The sequence below is a fragment of the Oncorhynchus gorbuscha genome, linkage group LG06 (assembly GCF_021184085.1).
Source record: "Oncorhynchus gorbuscha isolate QuinsamMale2020 ecotype Even-year linkage group LG06, OgorEven_v1.0, whole genome shotgun sequence".
In the NCBI taxonomy this organism is placed as follows: domain Eukaryota; kingdom Metazoa; phylum Chordata; class Actinopteri; order Salmoniformes; family Salmonidae; genus Oncorhynchus; species Oncorhynchus gorbuscha.
In genome coordinates this window covers 83503870-83518012 of record NC_060178.1, presented here as the reverse complement: position 1 = coordinate 83518012, position 14143 = coordinate 83503870, and the positions used below count along the sequence as shown (strand labels likewise).

At 44.4% G+C, this 14143-nt stretch overlaps 1 protein-coding gene across 3 annotated transcripts in view; it reads right to left on the bottom strand.

The window, feature by feature from the left end:
• Nucleotides 1–14143, bottom strand: part of LOC124038439 (CDP-diacylglycerol--glycerol-3-phosphate 3-phosphatidyltransferase, mitochondrial-like) — a 42862-nt gene that overhangs the window by 17333 nt on the left and 11386 nt on the right. For 2 of the 3 annotated variants that reach the window (XM_046354322.1, XM_046354320.1), the window contains exons 2-10: nucleotides 13390–13591; nucleotides 12729–12903; nucleotides 12460–12649; nucleotides 12159–12337; nucleotides 11032–11234; nucleotides 10571–10862; nucleotides 9303–9451; nucleotides 8799–8937; nucleotides 1980–2573 (exon numbers count right to left, since the gene is read on the bottom strand). In XM_046354322.1, coding sequence (XP_046210278.1) covers nucleotides 8818–8937; nucleotides 9303–9451; nucleotides 10571–10862; nucleotides 11032–11234; nucleotides 12159–12337; nucleotides 12460–12649; nucleotides 12729–12903; nucleotides 13390–13476 — 1395 coding nt within the window. In that variant the 5' untranslated portion in view covers nucleotides 13477–13591 and the 3' untranslated portion in view covers nucleotides 1980–2573; nucleotides 8799–8817. Of the gene's footprint in view, nucleotides 1–1979; nucleotides 2574–8798; nucleotides 8938–9302; nucleotides 9452–10570; nucleotides 10863–11031; nucleotides 11235–12158; nucleotides 12338–12459; nucleotides 12650–12728; nucleotides 12904–13389; nucleotides 13592–14143 lie in introns of those variants that run through there. The other variant, XM_046354321.1, reaches the window with a different exon arrangement.

Here is a 14143-nt window from a genome sequence, read left to right as displayed (position 1 = left end):
GACCTCAATCCTATAGAACATTTATGGGCAGAACTGAAAAAGCTTGTGCAAGCAAGGAGGCCTACAAACCTGACTCAGTTACACCGGCTCTGTCAGGAGGAATGGGCCAAAATTCACCCAACTTATTGTGGGAAGCTGGTGGAAGGCTACACAAAACATTTGACCTAAGTTAAACAATTTAAAGGCAATGTTACCATATACTAATTGAGTGCATGTAAACTTCTGACCCACTGGGAATGTGATGAAAGAAAGAAATGCTGAAATAAATCACTACTATTATTCTGACATTTCACATTCTTAAAATAAAGTGGTGATCCTAACTGACCTAAAACAGGTATTTTTTACTAGGATTAAATGTCAGGAATTGTGAAAAACTAATGTATTTGGCTAAGGTGTATGTAAACTTCCGACTTCAACTGGATCTTATCTAGTTGCAAATGAGAGTTTCTATTGGACAAATTCAGGTATTTTCTATTTAAGAAACGTTTTTCAAAAAGAATCGGCTGAATGAATACACGCCTGATCACGAATAAACCGTTCACTTTCATAGTAGCCACGTTGTATTCCTTCTCGCCTCTATGCCCTCTCCTCCCCTCACCTTTTCCATTTGTTTGTTGACTTCAATTAACACATCAACTGTATGTGACCAGGTGAAAAAACCTTTGCAAGTCAAGTCATAACCGCTACACACAGCCTACATAATTGTCCCCATATTAGCTAAAGTAACGTCCTAGTCAACATAGCTAATATAACTAATGTGTTAGTAAACCCACTACAATCATGCAGTAACGTTACAGTGTATAGTCAGTAAGCAGTTACACTGTTGAGCCCTGGTGGCAATACATTAATAAAACCAAAAGCTTATCTTGACTTGAAAGAGTTCCAGTATTGTGTTGGATAGTCATAGCATCTCTCTGGATGTCGATTAAGGCAGTCCCCCGCACCTCTAGGATTCTGAGGAGTTGGGTTAAATGCATTACACACATTTCAGTTGAAGGCATTCAGTTGTACAACTGACTAGGTTTCCCCTTTCTGTTTAAGCCAGCTGCATTTGCTAGCTAAGGTAAGTGAAAAATTGTTTTACACACTCTTCCTTTTCCATTTTTTAAATGAATTTGTTGTTAACTGTTCAACTATGGTCTTTGAGTCAACTACTCACATTTTATGCACTGCAGTGCTAGCTAGCTGTAGCTTATGCTTTCAATACTAGATTCATTCTCTGCTCCTTTGACTGGGTGGACATGTCAGTTCATGCTGCAAGAGCTCTGATAGAGGACGTCCTCCAACATGGTAGATGTCATAATTACTGGGTAAATCTATGGAAAGGGGTTGAGAACCATTTGATGGAAGCTAGCTGTCCTCTGGCTACACCATGGAGCTACTCTACAGAGTGCTGTTGAGGCTACTGTAGACCATTGCAAAACAGTGTTTTAATCAAATATTTGGTGGCATTAATATATTAGTATAGTTACCTAAAAAGAGAAAAAAAAATGCAATGTTTTACAATTTATGAAATTCACTGAGGATGGTCCGCCCCTTTTTCCGATGGGCCGCCACGGCTCAAAACACATTCACTTTTAGGTTACAAAGACAGTCATACACCCACACATGGTCCAGTTCAGTTTATGGGGTGACTCAGTGTATGAGCTGGTTAGAGTAGTAAACACTAAAACTTCAGTTCGCCTCTCAATTGTCCTTCAAGGGAAAATCCACTTAAAAACTATCTTTAGGTATTTTTTCATTAGTCCACTGTTGATATGGTCCCAAAATGTTTTGCATGTCAGCAGTCAAGTTTTCAAGAAGCAGTGTCACCAGCCACATCTTGAAGAAAAATATATTTAAGTGGATTTTCACTTTAAGGCTCCTCCAGGGATCGCAACACTCCACACACACCCCCACACTTGTGTATTCAATTTCAGACACACCTGGCTATTTACAGTCACAATCACAGACTCATGTACCAGATTCCACTCTGTCAATACAGAACTAATGAGTTTATTGAATGTACAAAACATCCTGTGCTACAGTTCCTTCTGTTGGTCTATATGTAGCGAATGTTTATAGTTCAATGAAAACACAGAGGTAAAAACTCAGTAATATATCTCAGGCATTGGTAAACTAAGGGATCTGTTTGTACAGCACTGTAGACACACACACACACACACACACACACACACACACACACACACACACACACACACACACACACACACACACACACACACACACACGGCGATGTCACAGGGGATGGAGTGATGACAAATGTTTCTATGTTTAGAGTTCAAACATTTATACAGTGTGTGTGTGTGTGTGTGTGTGTGTGTGTGTGTGTGTGTGTGCAGGGGCGCGCTGGGACACCCAGACGGGGATGATAGTGGACGCTCGTCTGAAGGAGCTGACACCCAACATGCCGATCTTCATCAAGGCGGTACCGGTCAAAACATCAGGAGACCAAGAATGTGTACGAGGAGTGTCCCATCAACAAGACCTGTATGAGGGGCCCCACCATCTGGAGTTTCAACCTCAAGACCAAGGAGAAGCCTGCCAAGTGGGTATTGGCCGCAGTCTGCTTCCTGAGAGAGAAAAAAAAGACTAAAGTACTTTTATCTGAAATACTTTAAAATAACAAAAACAATGTTTCTAAAAAAACATTAAACCCTTGTCATCCATGTCTATTGGAGGGATGTGATGCTGAGGTAAGAGGATGTGTCACAGTACAGCTTATTCACGGTCCCACGGTTTCTACTCAATCGTCAAGTTTGCGGACGACACAACAGTGGTAGGCTTGATTACCAACAACGACGAGACGGCCTACAGGGAGGAGGTGAGGGCCCTCGGAGTGTGGTGTCTGGAAAATAACCTCACACTCAACGTCAACAAAACTAAGGAGATGATTGTGGACTTAGGGAAACAGCAGAGGGAGCACCCCACAATCCACATCAACGGGACAGTAGTGGAGAGGGTAGTAAGTTGTGTTCGCTGAGGAACTTATCACGGACAAACTGAAATGGTCCACCAACACAGACAGCGTTGTGAAGAAGGCGCAGGAGCGCCTCTTCAACCTCAGGAGGCTGAAGAAATTTGGCTCGTCACCAAAAGCATTCACAAACTTCTACAGATGCACAATCGAGAGCATCCTGTCGGGCTGTATCACCGCCTGGTACGGCAACTGCTCCGCCCACAACCGTAAGGCTCTCCAGAGGGTAGTGAGGTCTGCACAGTGCATCACCGGGGGCAAACTACCTGCCCTCCAGGACACCTACACCACCCGATGTCACAGGAAGGCCATAAAGATCATCAAGGACAACAACCACCCGAGCCACTGCCTGTTCACCCCGCTATCATCCAGAAGGCGAGGTCAGTACAGGTGCATCAAAGCTGGGACCGAGAGACTGAAAAACAGCTTCCATCTCAAGGCCATCAGACTGTTAAACAGCCACCACTAACATTGAGTGGCTGCTGCCAACATACTGACTCAACTCCAGCCACTTTAATAATGGAAATTGATGTAAAAAATGTATATCACTAGCCACTTTAAACAATGCCACTTAATGTTTACATACCCGACATTACTCATCTCATATGTATATACTGTACTCGATACCATCTACTGCAGCTTGCTTATGCCGTTCTGTACCATCACTCATTCATATATCTTTATGTACATATTCTTTATCCCTTTACACTTGTGTGTATAAGGTAGTAGTTGTGGAATTCTTAGGTTAGATTACTCGTTGGTTATTACTTCATTGTCGGAACTAGAAGCACAAGCATTTCACTACACTCGCATTAACATCTGCTAACCATGTGTATGTGACAAATAAAATGTGATTTGATGTTGATTTAGGAAGCTCAGAGGGCAACCTGTACCATCATGGCTACTACACACACCTCAGTGATAACCCTTTGAATGGGAAAGTGAGGTTTGTTTATTGGCGAGCTTCCAGCCTACTGTTAGCACAGTGTAACAATAGATTTTCTTATCTTCAACGCCTCAGCTATTGTTAGAGCAAGGCTTGTTTTTTCCTCTGCCAGATCACCAGATAGCAGTTAAATACTTCAACCACAGACTTACAGTGCCTTCAGAAAGTTCACACCTGGACTTTTTCCACATTATGTTGTGTTACATACTGAATTTAAAATGGATTATTTTTTGTCACTGGCCTACACCCCCCCCCCCCCCCCCATAATATCGAAATATAATTATTGTTTATCGTTTTACAAATTAATTAACAATGAAAAGCTGAAATGTCTTGAGTCAATACGTTTTCAACCCCTTTGTTATGTCAAGCCTAAATAAGTTCAGGAGTAAATATTTGCTTAACAAGTCACAGTGAGTTCATGGAACTTGTGTGTGCAATACGTGTTCAACATGATTTTTGAATTACTACCTCATCTCTGTATCCCACACATTCAGCTAATTGTAAGGTCCCTCAGTCGAGCAGGGCATTTTGAACACAGCTTCAACAACAAAGACCAGGGAGATTTTCCAATGCCTCGCAAAGGGCAACCATTGGTAAATGGGTAAAAAAAGAGACATCGAATATTCCTTTGAGCATGGTGAAGTTATTAATTATACTTTGGATGGTATATCAATACACCCAGTCACCACAAAGATTCAGATGTCCTTCCTAACTCAGTTGCCGGAGAGGAAGGAAACCGTTCAGGGATTTCACCATGATAGCCAATGGTGACTTTAAAAACAGAGTTTAATGGCTGTGATGGGATAAAACTGAGGATAGATTTTTTTAAAACATAGTTACTTCACAATACTAACCTAATTGACAGAGTGAAATGAAGGAAGCCTGTACAGAATAAAAATATTCAAAAATATGCATCCTGTTTGCAACAAGGAACTAAAGTAAGACTGTAAAAAATGTGGCAAAGCAATTAACACTTAATATTCAGGACAAACAGATATGTTTGCAGCAAATCCAATACAATACAGAGTACCACTACACATATGGGTATGGGTATGCTTGTAACCATTAAGGGCAGGTGAGTTTTACAGGATAAAAAATGTAAAAACTGAACAGAGCTAAGCACAGGCAACAATCCTAGAGGACAACCTGGTTGTGTCAGCTTTCTAACAGACACTGGGCGATGAATTCAGCTTTATGCAGGACAATAACCTAAAACAAGGCCAAATCTACATTGGAGTTGCCTACACGACAGCGAGTGGCTGAGTTAGCTGAATTAAAACTACTTGAAAATCTATGGCAAGACCAGAAACAAATGATGTATTCCATCTGTAACACAAAAAAAGTGGAATAAGTCTAGGGTAATGAATACTTCCTAAAGGCACTGTTACCAGATACCACAGTGGGGTTGGGATTGCCAGGGACCTCACAATACTTGTGCCGACAAGATATGTATTGCGATTCTCATGATTTTATATGCATTGCAAGCCCATACTGTGATTTTACTGCGATGCTATGTTCCAAACCATATGTCCGCTGCAGCTGGACAAGAGAGAGCCATGAGAAAACTAAAAGTTTTGATCAGTTAAGAAAACCATTTTTAAAGTGCTAAATACAAAATTGGCACCCTATTAACAAAGATGGGAAACAAGCTGTGAAGGAAAAATACTGGCGTTTTGGTGCAAGTACAGTCAGTAATGCAAAAATATTGTGATGTCAAAACGATACGATCAGTGCTCATTTGTACATCTGGAGGTCCCGGGTCACATAGTGAGTGCAAAACGGGCGCTGTTATCCTGGTGGCTCATGAGGAGACGTGACAAACACACACGTAGCAGAACAGCAGACAGTCCTCTACTTGGCTGTTTACGCTGTGAAATTGACAGCGAGCTACAAGGTGGGGATTCATTCAAAGCATTGTAGACATCACTGCAGAACACCCACTATTTGCATTAAATACTATTTTAATTGGTCGCATTCACATATTCAGCATTTGTTTTTGCAGGTGTAGCGAAATACTTGTATCTGGTTGAAATTCTAGTGAGTTACCGCCGCTCTGATATCGCAAAAATGTTTTGAGCTAATAATGTGAGAAATAACCAATAAAAAAAAAAAAAAAAAAAATATCATAATAATAATTTTAAAAAGGTTGCTTAGGAGCTAGAAAACAGGGTGGCCATCTCAATTGGCTCCATCTTGAAACTGACCCATAGCCTATAGTTTGCCCACATACTTGTGTAAGCCCCACTGCAATACTCAAGTCCGAATTTCTTATTTGAAGACATCAATATTTTGATGTCACAGACACTGGGCAATGCATACAGAACACCTGCCATATGCACACAGTGCATTCGGAAACTATTCAGACCCCTTCACTTTTCCCCACATTTTGTTACGTTACAGCCTTATTCTAAAAGGAATTAAATAGCCCCACCCCCCAAATCTACACACAATACCCTATGACACAGTAAAAACAGAAACATTTTTGCAAATGTACTACAGTAACAATAAAATTCAGGAATATTACATATGTATACAGGATCTTTACTCAGTACTTTGATGAAGCACCTTTGGCAGCAACTACAGCCTAGAGTCTTCTTGGATATAACGCTACAAGCTTGGCACACCTGTATTTGGGAAGTTTGTCCCATTCTTCTCTGCAGATCCTCTCAAGGTCTGTCAGGTTGGATGTGGAGCCTCGCTGCACAGACATTTTCAGGTCTCAGAGGATGTTCGATTGGGTTCAAGTCCGGGCTATGGCTGGGTGTCGTTGTCCTTTTGGAAGGTGAACCTTCACCCCAGTCTGAGGAGTGCTCTGGAGCAGGTTTTTAATCTAAGGATCTGTCCATTCACCTTTCCCTCGATTCGGACTAGTCTCCCAGTCCCTGCCGCTGAAAAACACCACCCACAGCATGCTGCCACCACCATGCTTCATTGTCAGGATGATGCCAGGTTTCCTCCAGACGTGAAGCTTGGCATTCAGGCCAAAGAGTTCAATCTTGGCTTCATCAGACCAGAGAATCTTGTTTCTCATGGTCTGTGAGTTCTTTAGGTACCTTTTGGCAAACTAAGCTGGCCGTCATGTGCCTTTTGCTGAGGAATAGCTTCCGTCTGGCCACGACCATAAAGGCCTGATTGGTGGCGTGCTGCAGAGATAGTTGTCCTTCTGGAAGATTCTCCCATCCCCACAGAGGAACTCTGGAGTTCTGACAGAGTGACGATCATGTTTTTGGTCACCTCCCTGACCAAGGCCCTTTTCCCCCAATTGCTCAGTTTGGCCCGGGCGGCCAGCTCTAGGAAAAGTCTTGGTGGTTCCAAACTTCTCCCATTTAAGAATAATGGAGGCCACTGTTCTTGGTGACCTTCAATGCTGCAGAAATGTTTTGGTACCCATCTCCAGATCTGTACCTTGACACAACCCTGTCTCGGAGCTAAGTACAATTTCTCCGACCTCATGGCTTGGTTTTCGCTCAGACATGCACTGTCAACTGGGGGACCACACTTGTGCGTGCGTGCGTGTGCATACATACACATGCACGCACGCACCTTTCCAAAACACGTTCAATCAAGTTGTAGAGACATAAAGGATGATCAATGGAAACACGATGCACTGGAGCTCAATTTTGAGTCTCATAGCAAAGGGTCTGAATTCTTAAGTAAATGTGATTTGTTTGTGTGTAGACTGATGTTTAATCTTAGAAAGTAAGGCTAGCAAAATGCCAAGTAGCAAAATGCCAAACTGCAGTCAGTTCAAGACCCTGGTGAAGATGACGAGTATGCAGATGAGCTTCCCTGAGACATTGACAGTTTGTGCAGAAATTCTTCGGTTGTGCAAACCCACAGTTTCATCAGCTGGTCTCAGACAATTCTGCAGGTGAAGAAGCCAGATGTGGAGGTCCTGGGCTGGAATGGCTTCAAGTGGCCTGTACATATGCGCATATGGAACATTTCTGGGATCTTTTATTTCAGCTAATGAAACATAGGACCAACAATTTAAATGTTACTTTTATATTTTTGTGAAGTGTAATTTAAGATACCAATGTAGCAGTAGACCAGATATCACAATATTGAAATATAACTTAAAATAAATCAATGTAGGCTACAGCAACAAAAAAAACCAAGAGAATATATAGTCCTTCACCGTGATAATATGAAATGCATATTCAGAATAACTTCCCAGTAAAGAAGTTTGTGAATGAAAAATGCGTTCCTACCTTAGTTTCCAAAACCTCCCACAATGACTCTTTCCATGTCAAGTCCATGTATATCCTGACAGTCAATTTCTTGCTCAAAGCCATGTGGCTGTGACATAAGGCAAATCTACACAAATCAGGTCACCCTCTTATCCTCCCTCTGACCCCACTGTCTCGTACACTGCATACGCCATCTGTCAAATCATCACCACAATGAGATGGGATTTAACTAGTGGGAGGAGGGAAAAACGCTGCCACATTCCTTTCTCACTCACTCTCGCACAGCTGAATGGGTCCAGATGCTAACTGCAGAATGTTGATGCACTCAGCGGAGGGATCAGAGGCCAGAGAGTTTCTCAGAGCCGGGACATTGAGGAGGGAGTGTCCTCTAGATGTACAATGGATAAAGGTCTGTGTGGTAAGGGCAGTGGGGGTAGGATTCAAGCAGGGGTAGCTCGGTTTAGTTTCTGAGGTTGATGTGGCTTAGGGCAGGGTTAGATTGGAAGCTAGGATTGGAGTTTGGGTTGAGGGCTGGTACACAGAGCATTAACTGAGGACATTCTGCCATTCTAGACAGCGTCTACTTCTGTGCGTGACTAAGAGATGATCGTTCAGTGGGAGTGTACACTGTGTGGTTAGTGGTTCGTACACTGTGTGCATGTGCGCTCTTGTCTGCTTGTGTTACCTGTGTTAGGTGGTGTCTCTCAGAAGAAGTTCTTGATGAGGGGAGTAAGCAGTTTGACCCACAGTTTCACATGGCGGTCTGGCTGCTGGAACGTTGAGCTGGACACCTCTGTAGACCTCTGGTACAACATCTCCTGCTCCTGTGTGGGGGATAGAGAGACAGCGATCGAGATGTAGAGAAGCAGAAAGATAAATAAATAATGTGTGTATGAAGGGGAGTGGCAGGTAAACCCAGCACATTAAAATTGAAGGCCATAGTATAGCCATACATCAGCTCCCACTGTCTCACATACAGGCATTAAGCACAAGTTGTTGAACAAGTTTCCCTCCAAGCACCATCTCAGTCTGCATTGCATATGCCAGCTCAGCATAGCTTATTATACCAGGAACTATCAGAACAGTTGAATTTTGTAGACAGGCCTTTCGTTGAGAGCTGTATAAAGCAGAGCCACAATATCGAGCTATCAAGTCCGTTTAAATAAAGTTCTCAGTTTGAATGGCCTACCTCCTGCAGCTGGGCCTGTAGTACCTGGTTCTCTGTTACTATGGCGATCTGGGCCTCCAGGTCCCGGTGCACAGAGCGATAGCCAAAGTTAGGAGACCCAATCAGTGTCAGGCATGGCCGCACTTGCCCCCGTAGGTAGTACCACAACCCTGCGTGCACACACACACACACACACACACACACACACACACACACACACACACACACACACACACACACACACACACACACACACACACACACACACACACACACACACACACACACACAAGAGAGAGAGAGATATTGGTGGAGGAAGGAAAGAGGAGAGTAGTTTCCCCACATCAGTGATTTGTTCAGCAGCTGGGGGTCAGGGTCTGCTCTACTCTAATGGTCATTGATTCTCTCCCAGCTGGGTGCTGTGTGTGTTCTCCCCCACTGTTCTCGCTCCTGCAGTGCTTGCTGTGCTTACGGGAAACCGCCGGCCCGCCCTGCTTCATCTAATAAAAGGGACTTCTCTTCACTATGTGTGTTCATTTCCCGCTCTCCCTCTCCCCTACATTTTTTTCAAAGATGGGTCTTTTGAAGAATAAAAAACAACTTACCTAGCTACTAATGCATCACTAACATTTCAGTTAAGTCGAATATTATTTATTTTGGACACATTGCCTTTTTATTCTATAAGTATCAGTGAAAGAGAAGTGCATGTTGGCAGTAGTTTAGATATCATTTGTCAGAGCATTGTTTATAAGCTGTTTCAAATGGGGATTTTGGTTCCTGTTTGCCACGCCCACAAATATAAAGAACACACTAAAGCACAGAAACCCCTGAAGTCCATCAAACCCAGAAATGACTGTGTGTTTCTTTGGCCCGGGGCTAAGGGTGAACGACTTGACAAGCACTCCCACAACACGTCTAGCTTACCACAGGGACAGAACAGCAGAGCCAGAGAATAAAACAGTAGAATGTGGTCCAGCTAATCTGTCTGTTAGGCTGGAATAGACACTTTGTGCGAGTCCCTAAGGGCACCCTATTCCCTAAATAGTGTACTACTTTTGACCTAGGCCCATAGAGCTATATAAGAAATAGGGTGCCATTTGGGACCCTCAGCTTCCCAGCAGCTCACTGTCTGACCGTGGCACATCATAGCAACAACAATCACTCCCTGGCATAACTCACAGCCAAACAGAATTAATCACATTGGAGTAGAATCAATCTAGGCTCTCAGGCCAAGGGTTATATTGTGTGTGTAGTCTACTTTCTCTGCACTCTGTGTGCGTGTCACCCACCCTTGGCATGGAAGGTCCATTGTGCTCTGTGGTACTCGTGGAGGTGAACCCTCTCCTGCTGTCCCAGCTGACACACTTTGCTGTAGAACTGTCTGGCAATGTGGATGTAGGCGGCTGGGATCTCTCCGGCAATGCCCTTGGCGCCGAAAAACCCGTTGACCTCCGGGGAGGCGGTGAGGATCCGGTAGTCGGCACCCAGCCCGAGAACCAGCGACATGTAGGCCCTGGTCAGGTTGAAATACCCCGACGTCAGAAACACCGTCACACCGGGACCTGCATCAGTCAGCAAACGCTGCAAGGAAAATAGGTGAAGTTCAGATGTAGTGGCCACATTTAAATTTTTAAGTCACACATGAACAAAAAAGACAAAAACATTCCAAGATAACATGTGCAATGGGAGTTATTTGTCTGATATTAGCTGGTGAGGGTAGTGGTATCCCGGTGCATGTCTGTGTACCCACCTGTGTGACCTGCTCATCCACCTGTATTCCCAGAGGTTTCATCTGAACCAGAGGAAAAACCCAAGTATCCTCCTTCCCTCCTTCCTCCCCCTCGCTCTCCCGCACTAAACGTTCTGATTCGGCGATGTGTTGCCGCACGTGAGCAGTGTTGACCACCTCCATGATGTGTTGCCGAGCCGACGCCGAAAAATCATCCCTGTTGCCTAATGACAAAAGAATGCAGTGATGTAATAGAAGAGGAAACAGAATGACCTGGTTAAAGCTAGAATCCATTCTTGGACTTCTAAATTAATGATATATACACACACACACACACACACACAATTCATTCATGAAGAACATGACTTATAAATGCCTCATGACCTTAGTTGAACAAAAAACATGGTGAAAATATCATGGTCAGTCCTTGCAACCATAGCGATGTCTATGAATTTAAGGGTGTCAACTTTCTCCAGGCCCATCCCTAAGAGTTTTACCAAAACACATGAGTGACCCCTTTATTACTGTTTCGATTAAGGATTCTGGCTTTAACCATAGGGGCGTAAACGTTAAACAACATCTTTCACACACAGTGGGCAGTAGAGCAGGTGAGTGCATAAAGTACAGTAAGTCATTTAGTTCTGGGCATGACAGCTGTGGGTCAATATCTGGACTACGCCTGGCGGCTGGGGCCACGCACAGACATAACTCAGAGAGTGAGGGAGGGGAGAGGGGTACCTGTAAGTTCAGCATTTGAGTTCATTCTAAAGACGTGCTTTTACTGTAAAGTTAACGCTCCCTTTCAGCTGGGGAGAGTGTGTGTCTTCCCACTCCGTATTGCTTACCAGCAACTCTGACATCACTGCTCTATTTCTGGTCTCCGTGCCAACTGCGGTGCAGTTCTGCAAACATGTCATTCAGCTCTCGCCTGCCTCCCACTCCCTCATTCACACACATGCCCGTTCGCTGATTTCACCGTGTGTCTGAACTGGAACCAGACTACATTTGCAGCCAATCGGATTCCATTAACCTTTCCAACACCATCACATTACAGTATATTATGAGAGTGTGCGGGCAGAACTGAGCAAGGAGTTATGCACTTAGGGTCTGTGTGTGTGTTACTTCTGTGTTATGTGTGCGTTTTATACCTCTGTAGGGGTGCACCATGCCGTACATCATGCTCACAGAGTTGTCGGTCTGTAGCTGTAACGACACGTCACCCACGGCGCCCACCAGATCAGAGAAGAAGTCAGCCACCTCCCCACAGTTCTCAAGGAGCACGTAGCGGTCCTGTCTGTTGGTGAAGTACGAGTCACTCAGGTTGGCCCTGCGGAAGGAGGGAGGAGAGACGGAGAGTGAAGGACAGAGAAACAAGGTTGAACGAGAGACGCCAAAAAAACATCAGCTACTGTATGAGAAAAACACCAACTGTTTTTTGTGAGCGTGTACCCGCTGATGATGAGGTCGTCATCAAACAGGTAAGCTTTGATGTGCTGTACCCCGATGGTCTCGTTGAAGCGCTGTGGGACCAGGAGCCGGAGCAGCCCTCTCAGGTCAGGGGTATGGTACAAAGATACACGCATCTGACTGCTGTACTGCTTCAGCAACGGCAGCAACATGGTCCTAGAGTTAGTCTTACCTAGACCGACAGAGAGAAGGGTTACAGACAGACAACTTTGTAAGAGTAATATGGCATTCTCCATCACACACACTCCTACCTCGTGAGCCACGCGTGTAGTCAAGTAGAATGGAGACCTGCAGGTCGGGGTTGTCACCCTCCTGTGAACGCTCCAGAGCTTCCTGCATACAGTCCACCAGCTCCTGTTCCAGCGGCCCTGTACCCAGATACAGGGAGGCCATCACCACCCGCCTCTTAGCAGTCTTGATACGGGCCTGAACAGAAAAAAACAATACATTACAGGAAATTCAAGCATTACAGGAAAAAAACTAGAGGGCTTCATCAGGGGGCTTGAACTACAAAATACAATTCAAAGATGTCAAACACACAGAACCTGATATTCTTCCAGCCTAGAGTCATAATTTCTCAATCAGGTGAGTCACATGCACCGTTTCCGAATGTTCCCACACGGCCAAATAAACAGCTTTTTTTGTTTGTTGCTGTGCCCGAAAGGGTTGATGCCGGTGACTCAAGCATTATCACAAACTCACACATCCTGTACGCAATTCAAACAAATAGTCAACCACGGAAAGAAACAAACACACACACGGTTGGGCGCCACTGTGGTATAAAGAGCACACTGTGTTGGAGGGAACAATCTATTATTTCCTTTCCTCATTTTTTTTGTTTATTACACCCTCTTTTAGTACATCACATGATTTAGAGAAGGCTTCCACCACACACACACACACACACCTTACCTTCATGGTGTGGTAGAATTGGTCAGGGGATGTGAGGATGTGGATGTGTGTGCCGTGCACCCTGAAGGCGGGCACGTGTTCTGCCATCCAGCGGAAGTGGGCACGGAGGCCATCGGTGCCCTGAACTTCAGCAGACCCAGGGGACCCGACGACAGAAGGGTCTGCCTCCGCTAGGAGAGGGGCTAAGAGCAACACGGATGACCTGGAAGAGAGAGAGGTAGTGGGGTGGGGAGACGTGGAGGGAAAGAGAACGAGAGAAATGAGTATAGCTGGAGTGGTGATTGCCTCCCATTGATAAAACTAATCCAACCCCCCCCCCCGTGACTTATCACACTTACTGAAATCTTTTACAACAGAGAGCTCAGTAATATTGCTGGTGTGTGTACGCGTGTCTAACCCCATCCCTAGACCTAATGTTCAGTAACATACACATCATGTGATTCTCAACCAGGCACTAGGGTGCTTTGGTTCATACCAGTATGGCTGTTGTTGCTCAGTCTGTGACCTTCAAAACGCAACTGACAGATAAAAGGATGGAGGACCCAATCTACTGTAAAGGTTGTGACCCTCAGAGGTCATTTCACATGCAGTAATATCCCTGTATTTAATTCCTGAAAGATCTCACCCCAGCATTCACTAAGTGCATCCCAAATGACACCCTATACTAGGGTTGGGCAATGTCAACCTGTGTCCTATCATGATCGATGATGTACCCATAAAACATTGTGATATACTGATGGGTTCTGACTTATAA